At 48.5% G+C, this 18,668-nt stretch overlaps 1 protein-coding gene and 1 long non-coding RNA gene across 3 annotated transcripts in view; one reads left to right on the top strand and one right to left on the bottom strand.

Moving 5' to 3' along the window:
• The window catches only part of BCAM (basal cell adhesion molecule (Lutheran blood group)), a 62,116-nt gene extending 47,807 nt beyond the window's left edge, over nt 1-14,309 (top strand). The window contains exons 11-16 of one of the 2 annotated variants that reach the window (XM_081200371.1): nt 1,173-1,300; nt 3,225-3,363; nt 7,726-7,764; nt 10,323-10,470; nt 12,326-12,440; nt 13,184-14,309. In XM_081200371.1, the coding sequence (XP_081056497.1) occupies nt 1,173-1,300; nt 3,225-3,363; nt 7,726-7,764; nt 10,323-10,470; nt 12,326-12,440; nt 13,184-13,189 (575 nt within the window). In that variant the 3' untranslated portion in view covers nt 13,190-14,309. The remainder of the gene's footprint in view (nt 1-1,172; nt 1,301-3,224; nt 3,364-7,725; nt 7,765-10,322; nt 10,471-12,325; nt 12,441-13,183) is intronic. The other variant, XM_081200372.1, reaches the window with a different exon arrangement.
• Nucleotides 14,310-14,469: 160 nt separating this feature from the next.
• Nucleotides 14,470-17,289, bottom strand: LOC308590618. Its single transcript, XR_014009800.1, has 3 exons — nt 17,028-17,289; nt 15,036-16,694; nt 14,470-15,003 (listed from the first exon to the last, which is right to left on the bottom strand). It is a non-coding gene; the product is annotated as an uncharacterized lncRNA (long non-coding RNA).
• Nucleotides 17,290-18,668: the final 1,379 nt, after the last annotated feature.

Below are 18,668 nucleotides of genomic sequence, written 5' to 3' on the forward strand. Positions count from 1 at the left end.
GCCACCACAGAAAAGGCCTGTTGTCATCTTGCCACCCTCCAGACCTTTTGTGGAGGAGACAGACGAGGAAGGACCTCAGAACAGGGTTCAGGGCAGTTCATGTGGAAAGAGGCAGTCCTGGAGGTATTGTGGTCCTCAGCCGTTCAAGGTGGCATGCATGGTCCCCCCCCCCCCCGCAACAACCCTGTGAGGTAGGTTTGCCTGAGAGTCAGAGATGGACCCAAGGCCACACGGTGAGCTTGAATCCTTTCCTCCCAGTTTCTCTTCCAACTCTCATCCGTTGCCCTTTTAAATGTGTTGTGGGAGAGGGGGGATTATTTCTTTTCTTGTTGTTCATATTTTTACTGCATGCTTTGTGGTTTTATGTTGTAATGTTACATCATGAACTGCCCTGGGATCTGTAGATGAAGGGCGGCATACAAATTTAATAAGCATTAATAATATCAACCACCGCAACACGTGTGACGCAGTCTTCCAGTCACTGGCATTCGGGCGTTGGTTGGCTGCTTGGGATAGGCTTGGGCCTACGGCTGCCTCTCAGCCCAGCCTACCGCAAAGGGTTGCAGTGGCGATAAAAATGGGAGCTCCTTGGAGAAAAGGCCAAGTTTAAGCAAATCTTGAACACGAATTTCATACATGATTCTGTGAAAGGGGGACGGGGGACAAGGTTTGCTGTTGGGATTCCTTCCTTCCTTCCTTCCTTAGCAACTGTCTAGTCCCTAAGACTATGAAGACCAGCTTGAAGGTGTATAGGCCATATCAGAAGCTCACTAGAATACATAGATTGATATACTGTGGTACCTCGGGTTACAGACGCTTCAGGTTACAGACTCCGCTGACCCAGAAATATTACCTCGGGTTAAGAACTTTGCTTCAGGATGAGAACAGAAATTGTGCGGCGGCAGCAGGAGGCCCCATTAGCTAAAGTGGTGCTTCAGGTTAAGAACAGTTTCAGGTTAAGAACGGACCTCCGGAACGAATTAAGTACGTAACCAGAGGTACCACTGTAATTCATTTAGTCAGTCACGGAGAGAGGCTGGTTGGCATTTTCTGTGCATGTTGCAGAATCCATCCTTTTCCTCGGCCCAGAACTTAGAAGCCTTTTGGGGGCAGGGTCCATGTGCCCCCTCCTGGTTGTCATGTCCTGACTTCCTCCTCCTTCCCAAAAACAGGAACCCCGCAAGTGGAGCAGCCCCAGTCCACACGCCATTACCAGAGCCTGGGCCAGAAACTGACCTTCACCTGCTCTGCTTTCGGCTACCCTGAGCCAGAGATCAAGTGGAGCGTCACTGGGGAAGAGGTGAGTCCAGCGGCGAAGAGCTTTGTCGGGGAAACGCAGGGGACCGGCTGGTGAGGATTGTGGAGCAATTGTAGCACCCTACAGGGGCGCTGGGGACATGGGTAGCACTGTGGGTTAAACCACAGAGCCTAGGACTGGCCAATCAGAAGGTCGGCGGTTTGAATCCCCGCGACGGGGTGAGCTCCCGTTGCTCGGTCCCTGCTCCTGCCAACCTAGCAGTTTGAAAGCACGTCAAAGTGCAAGTAGATAAATAGGTACCACTCCAGCGGGAAGGTAAACGGTGTTTCCGTGCGCTGCTCTGGTTCGCCAGAAGCGGCTTAGTCCTGCTGGCCACATGACCCGGAAGCTGTACGCCGGCTCCCACGGCCAATAAAGCGAGATGAGCGCTGCAACCCCAGAGTCAGTCACAGTTGGACCTAACGGTCAGGGGTCCCTTTACAGGGGCGCTGGACCTTCCCCTTCACCCCCCTCTGGGCCTGAGGGCACAGAGGTTTGCAGAGTCTGTTCCTGCTGGATTTCTTGGGAGCTGGTCGGGTCTTTCTCAAATGAGGCCAGTGGTGGTGGATCTGCTTCCCTGAATACGTCAGCACAAGGGTGTGTGTGTGTGTGTGTGTGTGTGTGTGTGTGTGTTGGGTCTCTTCTTTTGAGTCTGGGGAGCAGACGATTTGCTACCTTAGGCCAGAGGGCTTTGTTCCCACGTGGCCGGCAGCGCAGCGTGCAGCTCACCCCACAGATCACAAGGAGACCTGACAGGCCTGCTTGGGGGGCCCCCTATTCAGCACCTGTGCCCCCAAACGAACCCAGATAATCCCCTGCAACATCCTGGAGCTGAAAAGCAGGCTTGCAAGGGGTTCATTAGTGGGCGAGTCAGCGTCCGCAGGATTCCCTGCCGGAAGATGGTTCTCAAACTGCTGTTTTTAGGGGTCCTTCTCTCCCCCACACCCTTGCCTGCTGATACCCAGCTGCTCTCAAGCTGTCAGGCTGGGGGAAGCGGACTCCCTGGGTGGCCTCTTCGTGCGCTGAGATGAACAGAGGGAGTGGGCAGGGGCTGCGAGAAGAAGCCCAAGGTCGCGCGTAGACACAGAAGAGCTGTCTCTGCCCTGACTTTGCCCCAGTCCGCCCCCTCACCACCAGCATGCAAGGCATACTGGGAATTGTAGTCCACAGGACAGAGCTGAGAATCCTCCCTTCGTTCTGTGAGGATTTCCATCTGTCCATCTGACTGGGTTGCCCCAGCCTATACAAAAACATAATGAAACATTAAACGTTAAAAACTCCCCTATACAGTCATACCACAGGTTATGTCCACTTCATGTTACGTTCTTTCAGGTTACGTCCCGCGGTGACCCAGAAGTACCAGAAAGGGTTACTTCCGGTTTTGCCACATGCGCAGACGCGCAAAATGACGTCACATGCATGCGCAGAAGCGGCGAATCGCAACATGCGCAGGTGCGCCGCTGCGGGTTACGCTCTTTTCATGTTGCGAATGGGCCTCCAGAACGGATCCCGTTCACAACCAGAGGTACCACTATACAGGGCTGCCTTCAGATGTCTTCCATAGCTTGTATAGTTACTTATCTTATAGTTATGCAGGTTTGGGGACACATCTTGGCCAAAGTAAGCTGTAGTTCTGCCCTTGGGCATCCTTGGAACAACCTTGCGAGGGAGGTTGGTATTTGTAAAGAGGTCGGGTCTGGCATTGCACACGTCAACCTGGTTCTCAGCTCAGTCTCTTGACCCCGACTCTGCAGCAGCATTCTTGACTGCTTTCGTTGTAGCTCCTGCATGGAGTTGGGCCTCTGGCATCCCAACCCACCTGTCCAGGTAGAAACAAAGGTGAATCAGGTGTGAGGCAGAGAGCTGGGGATGGAGAGCGACTCCGTCCCATGCGAAATGCTGCCATTCTTGGTTTCTCTCTTCCCAGCCGTCTGCGAGGACCTTTGGCAACAGAGTCGTCAGCGAATTGTCGGTGGAGGTGACCCCTGAACTGGCCCAGAACGGGGTCACGTGCTGGGCAGAGAACGAGCACGGCAAGGCCGAACAGACGTTCCTGTTACAGTTGGGTGAGTGTCCACAAAGGGAAGTGCAGGACCTTTCACCCTTTCTCTCCAGTTGCCTCTGCTCATCTTTGTTCGCAGATGACTTGTAGTAAATAGTCCAAGCAGCAGCATAAACCAGGGTCCGAATCAAGCAGAATGTTCACTGCACAATTGCAATTTAACCTGCATGGTTTTTAAAATTTAAGTGGCAGCGGTAATGGTTGGGGGAAGAGCAGGATTGCCTCCCCAAATGCTCACCACAGCCTTCTCCTCACTCCAAACTGCTGTTGTTGTTTAGTCGTGTCCGACTCTTCGTGACCCCATGGACCAGAGCACGCCAGGCACTCCTGTCTTCCACTGCCTCCTGCAGTTTGGTCAAACTCATGCTGGTAGCTTCGAGAACACTGTCCAACCATCTCGTCCTCTGTCGTCCCCTTCTCCTTGTGCCCTCCATCTTTCCCAACATCAGGGTCTTTTCCAGGGAGCCTTCTCTTCTCATGAGGTGGCCAAAGTCTTGGAGCCTCAGCTTCAGGATCTGTCCTTCCAGTGAGCACTCAGGGCTGATTTCCTTAAGAGAATGGAGAGGTTTGTTCTTCTTGCAGTCCATGGGACTCTCAGGAGTCTCCTCCAGCACCATAATTCAAAAGCATCAATTCTTCGGCGATCAGCCTTCTTTATGGTCCAGCTCTCACTTCCATACATCGCTACTGGGAAAACCATAGCTTTAACTATACGGACTTTTGTTGGCAAGGTGATGTCTCTGCTTTTTAAGATGCTGTCTAGGTTTGTCCTCCAAACTGCTACCTACCCAGAAATCACAGGATTGTAGAAGGGACCCCAATGCAGGAGTCTCAACTAAAGAATCCAGGATCAAAGCCTTCTCCCTCCCACATGCTGCTGTCCCAGTCCTGACAGCCGCTGCTAACATCTTTAAAAGCCGGGCATGTTAAATTGCAGTCGTGCAATTAATTACATGCTCAGTTTGGCTCTGGCTTACATTGGTTCTGGGGATGCCCAAACCCTTCAGATGAGTGGAGGTTTTTGGTCCAGGTGTGGCGCTTAGTCATTTGCAGCGCTCAGGCTGCTTTCTTTTCCCCCAGGCTGGGCAGGTGTAGACAGGTTGGCAGGGAAAGGGAGCACATGGCAGTGGTTAGACAACCACAGACATCGGTTGAGGCCACTGCAAGGGGCGTTTCCACCCCCTTTCAGTAGGTCTGCCTCTCATTCTAATTTCCTGGCGTTAAAGCTGTTGACAAATTATTAATCTTTGCATTTGAACCAGTTGTGGGGAACCTGGTGTGTGACGATGGGCCTCTCTGTGAAGGCATGCTCTCGTCATGCCTTGCTCCAGGATCAGGAAGGCGTTTGCACTGAACCTGCTGCTAAAACTGAGACTTCCCTCTCCGTATTAGCCGGGAGTTCAATGCGCACGCCTCCCCGATTCTTGAGGAAGCTGCGCTCCCAATGCCCAATCGCCAGTTTAAAAATCGAAGCCGTCAAGTGCACAGCCTTGTGGGTAAACTGGTCCCAAGCTGATATGTGGGATAATCTTGTGAAGAGGGGTGTTGCAATTTCTGTGCAGGTTCCCTATCTTTTTTTGGGGGAGGGCGTTTGTGAACAGGGGTTGTGGACGTTAGGGTCTGACTTGACTCCTAGACAAACCTTCCCCAATCTAGCGCCCTCCAACATTTTGGACTACAAATCCCATCAGGCCCCTAGTCCAAGACCATCTGGGGGGGGGGGGCACCAGGTTGGGAAATGACCCAAGGAGCCTTTTCCATGACTGCGTGAACTCTGCACAAAGTCACGACCCAAAAATGTGCGCTTAGAAAGGCTCAGTTCTGCCACAAACTTCTTGCAAGGTGTGTGTTTACTTCTGCGAAAACATTCATAGGTCCTTCCTCTGCTAGGCCACGGATGGGGCAATACGCCTCATTCCTGGAGCAACAGAAATCGTACTCAGCTTCCTCCTCCTCCCCCAGCATCGAAGATTTCGCCATACGTTGCCTGTATTCTTTCAACAGCCATCTCTCCTCCCCCCACCTTCCCAAAAAGGGAACAAAACAAAGGTGCTTGTTTTTATTTAACTGCCCGACAAGCCCCTCAGAACGGAAAAAAACGTACAAAGCCGTTTCACAATGACACAGGGGCACTTCAGAAAGGGAGAGCCTCTCTCGTGAAATCCAAGCACTAGTGGGCCGTGCAGTTACAGAATCGTAGAGTTGGGACCCCGAGGGTCATCCAGTCCAACCCTCTGCAAGGCAAGAATCTCAGCTAATGTATCCATGACAGATGGCCGTCCAAACTCTGCTTAGAAACCACCAAGGAAGGAGAGTCCACCAGCTCCCGAGGGAGCCCGTTCCACTGCCAAACAGCTCCTACCGTCAGAAAGTTCTTCCTGATGTTTAGTTGGAATCCCCTTCCTTGTAACTTGAAGCCATGGGTTCGAGTCTTACCCTCTAGAGAAGGAGAAAACAAGCTTGCTCCATCCTCCATGAGATATTCCATTGAGATATTTGAAGATGGCTATCTCCTCTCAGCCTCCTCTTTCCCAGGCTAAACATGCCCAGCTCCTTCAACCATTCCTCATCAGGCCTCATTTCCAGACCCTTTTTTTTAAAAAAAGTTTTTTTTATTAACAATTTCAACATATCAAAATATCAAAACATATCATATTCATTATTTCCCCCCCACTTCCCCATTGAACCCTGCCCCCCCGAGACTTCCCTCAGCTCCTCTCTCTGATTTCTCAACACATATTATTCTCTGCATACTCTGCATAAAATTGTATAAATCCTTATATTATCTGTCTACTATGTTAACAATCAAGACATCTGTGTATGTTTATTCAAAACCTGCCAAGGAGTCCAATTCATTTTGTTGTCTTTTTAAGTAATTTGTATAAAGTTCCCATTCTTCTTTGAAGTCACAGTTGCCCTTATCTCGCAGTTTGCATGTCAGTTTAGCCAGTTCTGCATAGTTCATCAATTTCTCTTGCCACAGCTCTTTTTTCGGGGTTTCCTCCTTCTTCCATCTTTGTGCTATCAAGACTCTAGGCCTGGTTTCCAGGCCCTTGATCATCTTGGTCGCCCTCCTCTGAACACCTTCCAGCTAGTCAATATCCTCCTTAAATTGTGGTGCCCAGAACCGGATGTGGGAGTCTTTTGGTCCTCTGAATGATGAAAGGGTTAAGGGGAAGTAGGGATTTGGGTGAGCGACTGCAGACCGCAGCAAGAATTCTTTTTTTTTTAAAATAAAATATTTATTGAAGTTTAGACATTGCAAAAAAAGAAAAAAGAAAAATAAAAAAGGATATGAGCAATAAACAATTACAAAGCCTCAAAAACAAAAATAAATACAGTAGTAGAAAACATCAACAATACAAAAAGAAAAAGAAAAGAAAGCAAATGCATTTAAAAAAAAGGAAAAACCCAAAAGAGAACAAACAAACATACAAAAGAACCACATATTTTCATATCCTTATCTTTCATTTGCTTATTTCCTCGACTTCCTCACACCTCCTTTTTTTGTATTCTAGTTCAATTAAATATTCCAGCAAGTCCTTTCCCTCTTTCACAAATTTAGTTCCATGATTTAATTTAACGCATTTTTAGATTTAAATTTACATCTTTACCCAATATCAATCTATTCATACTTGATTCTTTATAATATTTCTACTAAAGTCATATAGCTTCTTTCCAGCATCTTTCTAACATTCATTAATTTTAGAATATTTCTGCAAATAAGCTTTACATTTTTTCCAATCTTCTTCCACCGACTCTTCTCCCTGGTCTCGGATTCTGCCAGTCATTTCCGCCAGTTCCGTATAATCCATCAGCTTCATCTGCCATTCTTCCCTGGTAGGTAGGTCTTGTGTCTTCCAGTGCTTTGCGATGAGTATTCTTGCTGCTGTTGTAGCATACATGAAAAAACTCTGTCCTTCTTTGGCACCAATTGGCCCACCATGCCCAGGAGAAAGGCCTCTGGTTTCTTTAAGAAGGTATATTTAAATACCCTTTTCATTTCATTATAGATCATCTCCCAGAATGCCTTAATCTTTGGGCATGTCCACCAAAGGTGAAAGAAAGTGCCTTCAGTTTCATTGCATTTCCAACATTTATTATCGGGCAAATGATCGATTTTTGCAAGCTTGACTGGTGTTATGTACCACCTGTATATCATTTTCATAATATTATCTCTTAAGGCATTACATGCCGTGAATTTCATACCTGTGGTCCATAACTGTTCCCAGTCAGCCATCATAATGTTATGTCCAACATCCTGTGCCCATTTAATCATAGCAGATTTTACCATTTCATCCTGAGTACAGACCGCAGGAAGAATTTGCCCTGTACCTTTGCTAACGTACCTGTCTCTCTTTCCAAGCAGTTGCGCCGACAACATCTGCCTCTCCTGTGCCAGCAGGTAAGTCCCTCTTTGCCTCCCTCCTTCTCCATTCTCTTCCCGTCCCGCTTCCCCCAGACTCTGCACTGCTATTACAGTGGGTGGGCAGGGTGGGCAGTGACAGCACAGCTTAGCTGGGTGGGCTTTCTGACAGTTCAGGAGGCTAACTGCTTTTTCCTTCTCATGCATGCTGCCTCAGGGAACCCCGAGCTCCGGACAGGTGGGTGTTTGAGGATGAGAAGGCAGGCCATATGGAAGGGGTAGAGACAGGGCCTTTTTGGTGGCAGCTCCCTGTATGTGGAACTCCCTGCCCCAAGAAATCGGGTTGCCTTCTTCTTTATTTGCATTCAGCCAAATAAAGGAAACAGCCTTAAAAATAATAATAGCTCCCTTTGAACAAGCTTTCGAGTCTGTTGCTGCTTAAAGGTATCAATTGTCTATGCTGGTCTCTGCGGTTGTCACTTTTTCGCTGCCGTTTTTAAGCTCGATTATTTATGTCTTAACAGTTGGGTCCCTTTGGCTTTTCTTCTTGTTTTGATATTCACAAGTCTCTTTGAGCAACTGCTCCGTGAAGGGGAAATAGTGGAGTATAATGCTTTTTTGGGGGGGTTGGGGTTGGGGGAGAAGCCTAATAATAATAATAATAATAATAATAATAATAATAGGTATTCTGGGTTTGACTTATTTCCACTTCTCCCTCCCCATGCGAGGGGGAAAACAGGCGAAATAAAAGAGGCAAGCCTTTCATGGAATCTCTTTCCACCGCAGAAAGATCGGAATAGATTAATTTCCCAGATGTTTTTGCTTGCAGGTTTCTTTTGCTTTCAAGTATAATAAGGTCAGGGAAGGTTCATTGTGTGTAATTTCGGAGCTCAGAAATGCCATCCAAGTTTGAAGTAGTACATGATTCACTTACCACAGTTTATTTCTCCCTGAGGTTTTGGGTTTTATTGGTTTTTTAAAAAAATTCAAGATTTCAATGAGTGTGTGTGTAAAACACACCACACCACATGAATAGGTGTGGCCTTGTGCTGTTGTTGACCTTTGGCTGAAACTACACCGTGGAGAGAGTTTTTCCTCAGGTTTGAGTCCCTAGCTGTTGTTGGACTACAACTCCCATCATCCCTACCTAGCAGGGGTCAGGGATGATGGGAGTTGTAGTCCAACAGCAGCTTAAGAACCTGAGTTTGAGAACGCGGCTAGACCTATAGAAACTGCCTTTGGCACCTCTTCCTCCCGCACTCCAACCCAAATTCTGAGAATTGTTGTTTTGCCCCACCTCCTTCAGCATAACAGTTCCCCATGGTTCCCTGGGGAAGATCCAGAACAGATAAAAATAAAGGAGCTCTCCACGCAGCACGGAGTTAAACTCTGGAACTCGCTGCCTCAGGAGCCAACCAATTTGGATGGCTTTAAGAGGCAAATTCACGGGGAGGATAAAGGCCACGATTGGCTACTAGCCGCGATGGCTACGCCCTTCCTCCACAGTAAGATTCCTCATAGATCTGCTGCAAAATGTAGTTTTTATGGGGTTTTCCGTTTTAATGTTGTACAACGCCCTTATCCATTACAAAATGGCGGTGTTTAAATAAATAAATAAATAAATAAATAAATAAATAAATAAATAAATAAGCAAGATATCTACCAGCAGATCCTGATCAACGTTCATTCATTCATTCCCTGACCAAGCTTCTGACCTGCTTTAAATGGCCAGAACACAAAGTACCTGTTGGAATAGTAAGTGAGGAACAATTGATTGTAACCCTCCTGCAATTTCACGAAAAGCCATGGGGTCCTTCAAAATGGCCCTCTTGTTCAGCATTAGTAGCGACCAGAACTACAGATGATCACACGTGTGTGTGTGTGTGATTTCATCTAATGAGTACAGTGGCACTTGGGTTAAGTACTTAATTCGTTCCGGAGGTCCGTTCTTAACCTGAAACTGTTCTTAACCTGAAGCACCACTTTAGCTAATGGGGCCTCCCGCTGCACGATTTCTGTTCTCATCCTGAAGCAAAGTTCTTAACCCAAGGTATTATTTCTGGGTTAGCGGAGTCTGTAACCTGAAGCGTATGTAACCTGAGGTACCACTGTATTTAGTTTAAATGGCATTGTTATAATTGTCAGGAATGCGATTTGCTGTTCTCGTTACAAGCTGAACAATATTGTTGTTGATCTTATTCATGATAATATGTATTTCATTTATATGTATTATAACAGTAAATACATCCTTATATAGCAGCAATTTTTTTAAAAATGTTATCGAACAATACTATTATTGCAGCACGTTTAACAACAGACGTATATCTGGTGAACCGCTCTGTGATCTTGCGATGCAGGGCTGCATTTAAATTTAATAAATAATAACAACCACCACAACAGCGCTTTAAAAGCAACAGCAATTTTTTTATCTGTAGCAATGAACAAAAATGTGGGTAGAAAAATGGCCCCGCTGTTCAGGTCGTCCTTCCCAATCTTTGCCAGACAGAAGCAGGCTACAGGCAAGGATCTGGGGAAGGATCTAGTGTCTGCAGGGCCTCAACCTCCCTTCACTTTTTCTGCTTCCTTCTCCCCAACAGTGGACGGGGAACAGAGCCAGGGCGGCAGCACCATCGCCGTGATTGCCGTGTGCGTCTGTGTCTTGCTCCTTCTCCTCATCGTGGGCTTCTTCTACTTCATGCAGCGCCGCGGCCAGCTGCCCTGCGGCGGAGGCGAGAAGAGATCCTTGTGAGTAGTAATAATAATAAATTTTACTTATACCCCACTCTCCCCGGCCAGAGCTGGGCTCAGGGCAGCTGACACCAATAAAATCACAGTAAAAACATAATGGGGGGGGGGAGGGGACCAATTTAAAATGCAGCCTCATTTTACAAGATAAATCAAGACCATAAGGGGAGGGAAGACATAAGGGCCATACTGAGTCCAAACCAAAGGCCAGGCGGAACAGCTCTGTCTTGCAGGCCCTGCGGAAAGCTGTCAAGTCCCGCAGGGCCCTAGTCTCTTGTGACAGAGCGTTCCGCCAAGTTGGGGCCAGTACTAAAAAGGCCCTGGCCCTAGTTGAGACCAATCTAACCACCTTGCGACTTGGGACCTCCAAAACGTTGTCATTTGTGGACCTTAAGGTCCTCAGCGGGGCATACCATGTACCATACCGGTAAGGCCTTGTGGGCTGCTCAAACTGCATGTATCCTACAGCCCCTTCCGCCTCTGCAGGGCTCGGCACTAGTAGGGACTAGCCACAAGGCCTTCAATGTCTAGTAGCAGGGCCGGCCCATTCATGGTGACCGGCTCAGGCGGCAGGATCCACAGAGGCAACGACACGCCAAGTATTCTGGCCTCCGGAGCTCCTCATCTGCCATTTTTTGTTCCTTAGTTACACGCATGCATTGAGCGGTGTCTGGCAAACCCCTCTGCTGCTCCTTATTTTTGTGTGTTGTGTGAAGTGCTGGGGAGGAGGAGGTTAAAGACCTCTGCCATTCTTCCATCATGGCTGATCAGAGGAAGGGGAGAAGGCTTATGCTACAGCCCTTCACTCTTGCTAAGTCAAAACGGTGCCACACTTTTTTTAAAAAAACCTACCTGCCGGCTCAGAGGTTGATGCAAATCTGGTTCACTTTATCCTCATGCACAATTAAATGTAGACGAACCAGTGGCCCCTGGTTCTGTATATGTGGGTGTTTTGTTGGCGTCTCTCTGTCTTGAGAGACAACAGAGGGGTCCTCCAGGGGTGACATGAAAGCATTGCATTAGCAGCACCCAAGTGAGACCTCTCCAGGGTGCAAGCGTTCATGGAGGTCCTGGGCTGCCCCGATGATATGACCACCACACACCCCTCGGCCTCGCTGATGTGCTCCAAAGGAAAGCAGAGCAAGACTCTGGGCACCAGCTGAGCTGCAGGAGTTGCTGGAAGGAGGCGTACAAGACTCCATCCAACCACCTTAGGGTTTCCACTCCGGATTTGTGTAGGGTTGACTGCTTAGCCCTTTCCTAGCCAGTGTGGTGTAGTGATTAAGAGCGGTGGACTCGTAATCTGGTGAACCGGGTTCGCTTCCCCGCTCCTCCACATGCAGCTGCTGGGTGACCTTGGGCCAGTCACACTTCTCTCAAGTCTCTCGGCCTCATTCACCTCACAGAGTGTTTGTTGTGGGGGAGGAAGGGAAAAGGAGATTGTTAGCTGCTTTGAGACTCCTTAAGGGGAGTGAAAGGTGGGATATCAAGTCCAAACTACTACTACTACTCCCATTCTTCTTCTTCTTCTTCTCCTCCTCCTCCTCCTCCTCCTCAAGATATCCTGTAAGACAGTGGAGGTTTAGGATCAGAATTTCCCTTCCCTTAGATGGGTTACCTTCCAAGGTGGCCATAGATAGATAGATAGATAGATAGATCTATGTAATTTTTTTATATGTAAATCTTCGCCAGCCTTCCCTGGGCTGCAGAGCCATAAATGGATGAAGGACTGGGGAGTTGTGCCGGGTGGGGTGGGTTCGGGGAGAGGCTGGACGTAACCGTACCCTGTTGGCTTTCTTGGCCACCTGTTCCCGGAATGCGGCGCTCAGATATATCTCTTTCCTCCTCTCGCCAGGACCCCCAAGGAAGGGAACCCTGACGACACCGTGGTGGAGATGAAGACGGACAAACGGAACGAGCAGACGGGGCTCCTGAGCCCTGGGGGCGGCGGCGGCGGTGGGGCAAATGAGGTGAGGAACGGAGGAGAAGGCGGACGGCGGTAACCCTGCTCTCACTGAGCTTGGGGCAAGGGATTCTCCCTGTTTCTTGAGGGCGCCAGGAATCGTAGCTCCACAAAGGCAGTTTCCCACTCCTTTTGCAGACCTGGGACAAAGGAGAAGGCCTGCTTTGAGGAACAGGGCTGCCTACATCTATGTAAAGCACATTTAAAACTTTGAGCCCCTAACACAAAAGAGGGGTGAGGGGTGGTGGATGGTGATGGGAAAAGGAATTATCTGTGGGATTGAGTGTAGGTATATTTGAACATTTTTAAGGATTGTATGTTTGTATATTCGCAGTATGTGTGTATTAATGCTGAATTATTTTAACAATAAAAACTTTTCAAAAAAAAACCAAAAACTTTGAGCCCCGCGCTGGGCAAACGATTCCTGCATTGCAGAGGCTTGGGCTAGTTTGCCCTGAGGGGGTCCCTTCCAGCTCTGTGATTCCATGAAAACATATGGTGCCCCCCGAGAATCCTGGAAACGGTGGTTTGCTACTGGGAATTGTAACACAGCGAGGGCTAAGCTACCGTTTCCAGGATTTCCTTGGTGCGGGGATGTGCTTTCAAACGCACGGTTACAGCCCGTGTCTCTGTGGCAGGAGTGCAATGGGTCCCATAGGGAGAAGGCTGGGGGCTGGAGCTGAGGGGAAATTCGGGGGCGCAGACTCCCTGTTTCATTCTCCCTCTCTTTCCAATCCTGTCTCCCTGCAGTGCTGAGAGCAAGCCTGGAGTGGCCTTCTTCCGGAGGATCTGCCTCTTGCCTGCTCTGTACCACACAAACCACGGGGCAAAGAGGACGCCAGGGCTGGACTGTGCGGGGGGAACCCGGTCCCTCCGGGGCCCTTCCTTCCCCAAGGGCAGGGGAGCCTCCTTCCTTGCATCTGGACTTCTTTTATTTTGTGCAAATGGGGTGAGGTGAGGGGGTTGTGCTGCCGCTACTACTTCTTCCTCCTTGAAACGCCTGATTGTTATTATTGTTCTTGTAATTATTTTTGAAGAAACTGACACTTGCCTGGACCCCTCTGGGGTGAGCAGACGTGCCATCCACACACAGGCCCCTGTCTCTCCACACACCGGTTTGCCTCTTGCTGACTTGCGCACCTGAACCAAGCCCACTCGTGCACTTACGTCCTGAACACGGAAACACGGCCTTGGAAGAAAATTCACACAAGCTGACTGGCCCCTTTCTTCTGGCACACGACTGTTAGCCACTTGTGGTCTGAAAGGACCCGCTTTTTGTAAACCTTCCCACCCCCCCCCACCCCCCGTCCTGCTTAGTCGCTTGGAGGCGATTCTCGCTCGCCGTAGGTGACCAGGCTAGCAGTGTCTGTCTTTCGCCGTTGGGCAAAGACATGTGGACACCTATATTCCTGCAAACACTTCTTTATCCTCCATGTGAAGCATGCAATGTGAGTGAACACATACAGGGACACCCTTGTTACGCCGCACATCCACACCCCCACACCCGTTGAGCGTGCTTGTCGGGAAGTCGTGCGAAGACTTGCAAAGTTGACATGCTCCCCACATGCATGTGAATGTGTTCTGTCCATACATTAACATGTTTGTGTGTGTGTATGCACCCAAGGCTTTGCAAATTACGTGTGGGCATCGTAGCTGAGTATTAATTTCTACTAGACAGCCCTGAAGTCCATTCCACAATAATGGCACAAACAGCATCCTATGCATTTATCAGCACAGAAACTGTCTGATGAAGTGATATCGCTCAGGCTGCAATTCTGTATATACTAAGCTCCATTTATCTCAATAATGCTTGCTTCTGAGTAGATCATGCTGTCATGCTTTTATCTAGGTTGACAAACACATGGCATCTTTTTTATTATTATTTCCTTTCAAGTTGTGATTCCTTCCACAGCTTCTGCCTGTTTTTGTCCCCTTCAGATTCATAGGGTTGTTCTACACACACACACACACACACACACACACACACACATTTTCTGGCACCAAACCTCAAAATACAGGAAAGCGTTGGGTTTGGCTAATCAGTTACTTGTTTTTAATTTTCTGACTGAGGTGTTTTAGTACAAAATTGAAGAGCGGAGGGGCAGTTTTTGAAAGAGGACTTCGAAGGCCGCTTGAAAACCAAATCTTTTTTTGGTGGCCTGACTGCAGGATCTACCTGGGGAGTTTGTTCCTTTGAAGTCAGCAGTAAAACTAGTTCGATACCCAGCTTTAAGAGAGTCCATCTTCAGCCAGCCAAGGTTCAGCTTTCATTTAGGAATGTGTACAATCTCACAAAGAGGTGTTTATTCTATTTAAACTGCTGGCCTGAAGTAGAAATCCCATCAGTTAAGAAAACAATTTCCCTTCTCTTAATGAGTGCAAGCAAGGATCTCTGACTCTGCCGTCCTGCTTGCTCAACTGTTTGTAGTTCTGGATTCTTGGCTTGACACAGCTGATCTGCATCGATAAGAACAAGCATTGCCCTACAGAGAAAATCGCTCTGCTCCATACATATTTTTTTTTTTTGAAATGCAGCGAATATGTCACGGACAGTAGTAGAATTTGAAAGCCTCGTTATCACTTAGTCGTAGAATTTGAAAGCCTCGTTATCACTTGCCAGAGGGAGAGCCTTTTGCCACAATTACTCTGCTGTGTGGTTTTACGGAAGCCTTATGCATGTGTGCCTACACACAGACACACAAACACACGTGTGTGCTCACCCCCATAATAAAAACAGCTGCCACCCACATACATTTCCAGTTCGTAAGTATATTTTCTAGCACATTCACAAGCCAGCTGATGGGCATATTAGAACAGCCAACCTCTGGAACCAGGCCTCTGCAGCTACCCCTTTTAAACAACCGTTTGTTTTGCAGCAGCAAGCAAAGGAGAGCATTTAGGGCACCATGCCATGGAAAAAAATAGAAGAAAAGCTTTGCTTGCAGATTTCTCCTGCAGATCAATACTCCGTTGCAGCAGCCCAGGCCGGTTTGGGTGTGCTTGTTCCCCTGCCGTAGTTACACGGCTGGCAACCTTGCAGCATGCCGGTGCCAGATAAAGCATGCCAGCAAACACACACACACACACCCAATGCGGAATAGGCGCACAGGTTCCCAATCAGTTGCGTCAGGATCTTGCTTTTTTAAAATCTCTGTTCCCGGAGGCTGGCTAACGGAGAGCGCTTCCCTCCCTCTCTGCGTCTCCCTATGCAAAATGCTTCCATCCCTAAAGGCAACCTTACGTCCTGCAGGGGTTTGACGGCGGGGCCTTGCCACCAGAGATAGTGTGGCTTCTAGGCAGCTTTCGACGGCCGCCATCTTTCTCGCAGATTCAGCAGCAAATCTCTGCCCGCGTTTCCTCCTCTGTATACACATCCACACGCCACTTCTGACGAGTGAGGAACCCGTGGTTCCCTGGGATTTCAGCTCCCATCATCTCCAGCCAGGGATGATGGGCCTTGGGGGGCTACAGCCTCACCCTGCCTTAACGTTTTTCCACGCACGATGAAAAAAGCCACGGCAGCTGGAGAATGGGCAACCTGCCCCCAAACACCTGAGTCTTACCACTAGGCAGCCACTCCCATTTCGTCTCCGTCCGTGCTCTCGTCGTTCACCACCCCTACCTACAGGGGGCGTCCCGATTTTCTTCATTGAAATGCATTGGGTTGTGTGTGTTGTTTTTTTTTTTTAAAAAAAATGGCATTTATTATCGGTCTGTACGGGACAAGCCTTTTGGGGTTCTAGTCTTCCTACTCTTCCCTGACCCCCCCGACGGCTCATGTCCTTTCTCTGTCTCTTGCACTGTCTTGTCGAGACACTGGCTCTGTTTTGGGTGGGTGGGTGGGTGTGGGGAGACTTGGGGCTTTTAAAAACAATGTAGTGTATTTAATGGTGTTGCATCTAGAGAGCAAGGTGAGGCTGCTGAGCTATGGCAGAGCCCAGGGAGAAGGCAGCAGTGAGGGCAGTATTCTGGCTACTGAGCTTTAACCATCCTTGCAAGAAACGGAGGTGGGGTTTTTCCATAACTCCCCTCCCAGTATGGCAGCTGCAAGACTCCTTGGCGACCCCTTCTTCATGCCCTTCCCCACATTTTCCTAGCGAGGGATGGGGTTGTGTCTCTCTTAAACACAGCCCACTAGCCCAGACTGCCCCCTCGTTACACCCCTCCTTGTTTCATGACCACTTTTTACTTGTGCCTGCTGCTGTTTTTAGGTTTTGCCACCTTTTAAACAAACAAAAAAACGAAACAGATACAGTGGTGCCTCGCAAGACGAAAAGAATCTGTTCTGTGATTCTCTTCGTCTAGCGGTTTTTTTCGTCTTGCGAAGCAAGCCCATTGGAGGATTAGCGGATTAGCGCTATTAGAGGCTTTTAGTGGCTTATCTGCTGATCAGATCAGCTGATAAGCGGCTTAGCGGCTTAGAAAAAGGTGGGGGGGAGGAAACCCAGCAGGAACTCGCAAGACATTGTCGTCTTGCGAAGCAAGCCCATAGGAGATTCGTTTTGCGAAGCACCTCCAAAACGGAAAACTCTTTTGTCTAGCGAGTTTTCCGTCTTGCGAGGCATTCGTCTTGCGGGGCACCACTGTACCTGACTCTACTTTCCACAGCTGTTTGATCTGCAAGCTGCTAGCAGGTAAGACTGCTATGAAAAGTTTCGCCTTCCATTCTCCACCCCATCCACCCACAGACTTAAGTTTACTGCAAAAACCACGCAGGAGTAGGTCAGTTGGCAAACGCAGCCACCTACCACCCCTCTCTCAGCTCCTGCCATAGCTCCAGCTTCTCACTCCCCATCCCTTCGGATGTCTCTGTTACCTGCTGCCCCCCCCAACTGGGTTACACTGTACATTAGCAAATAAAAAATATTGTAACCTCAGTTTGGCTCCGGCATTCGTTTCTTCTCCCTGCAGACCTTGTGCCCCTTCCTTTTAAACTGGATTTTTAAAAAAATGCAACCTCTCTCATCTGGGACGTACCATTTGGAGTCGCCCCTAGTTGTGGACGGAGCAAAAAATTCTGTTGGCATTGGCTTTGGAGATGCTAAGGCTTCCTTCCTCCTGGGAAGGAAACTTCAGCTGGGAGTGGGAGCGAGTTTATGTTTTGTTTTGTTCTGTTTTGTTCTTCTCCCTGCAAGGTGCTCGTGGTCGGGTTTGACCTGCCTTGCGTGGCCTGCTTATTTTTGGCCCTGGATTCCCACGATGCACTGCTGCTGTGGAAAAAGCCGAAAGTGCAGGCTTGAGATCTCTTGAGCAGTGGAATGAGGGACGCTTGATATTTCTTAAGAGATCCTCCTTTAGTAGGGCAGATCCCTACTTTTAAAGCACATGACTCTCCCCCCCCCATATCAAAGAATCCCAGGAACTGTGGTTTGTTAAGAGTGCTGGGAACTGTAGCTCTGGGAGGGGAAAACTACAATTCCCAGGATTCTTTGGGGGAAATTGTGGGCTTCAAATGTGCATTGGGTATGTCTCTTCTATTTCTCTCTATCTTTGGCGATCCCTTGTAGCCGAGTAAGATTGTCTCCCATAAACACGGTTTTAACAGTGAGTCCGTAAGTGAATGTGGAGGCCAATTCTGGATCCACACGTCCTTCCACAGTGGGGACATTGGTTTCCGGGCGGGAGTTGATCACGGTGTGGATTTGCCAAGCGTGCCTTCCTCTTAGCACGTTTCTCCCTTTCGTCCTGAGTTTGAGCGTCTTCAAACCCCACAACACCTTTGGTCAAGGCTGTTCTCCAATTAGAGCGCTCGCAGGCCAGTGTTTCCCAGTTGTCGGTGTTTATACTACATTTTTTTTAGATTTGCCTTGAGAGAGTCTTTGAACTTCTTTTGTTGACCACCAGCATTACGCTTTCCATTTTTAAGTTCAGAATAGAGTACAGTGGTACCTCAGGTTAAGTACTTAATTCATTCCGGAGGTCCGTTCTTAACCTGAAACTGTTCTTAACCTGAAGCACCACTTTACCTAATCGGGCCTCCTGCTGCCGCCGCACCGCCGGAGCACGATTTCTGTTCTTATCCTGAAGCAAAGTTCTTAACCCGAGGTAATATTTCTGGGTTAGCGGAGTCTGTAACCTGAAGCGTATGTAACCCGAGGTACCACTGTAGTTGCTTTGGAAGACGATAATCAGGCATCTGCACAACTTGACCAGTCCAACGAAGTTGAAGTTGAAGAATCATTGCTTCAACACTGGTGATCTTTGCTTCTTCCAGGACACTGGCATTAGTTGCCTG

Source organism: Podarcis bocagei, assembly GCF_964188305.1.
Source record: "Podarcis bocagei genome assembly, chromosome: 7".
Taxonomy (NCBI): Eukaryota; Metazoa; Chordata; class Lepidosauria; order Squamata; family Lacertidae; genus Podarcis; species Podarcis bocagei.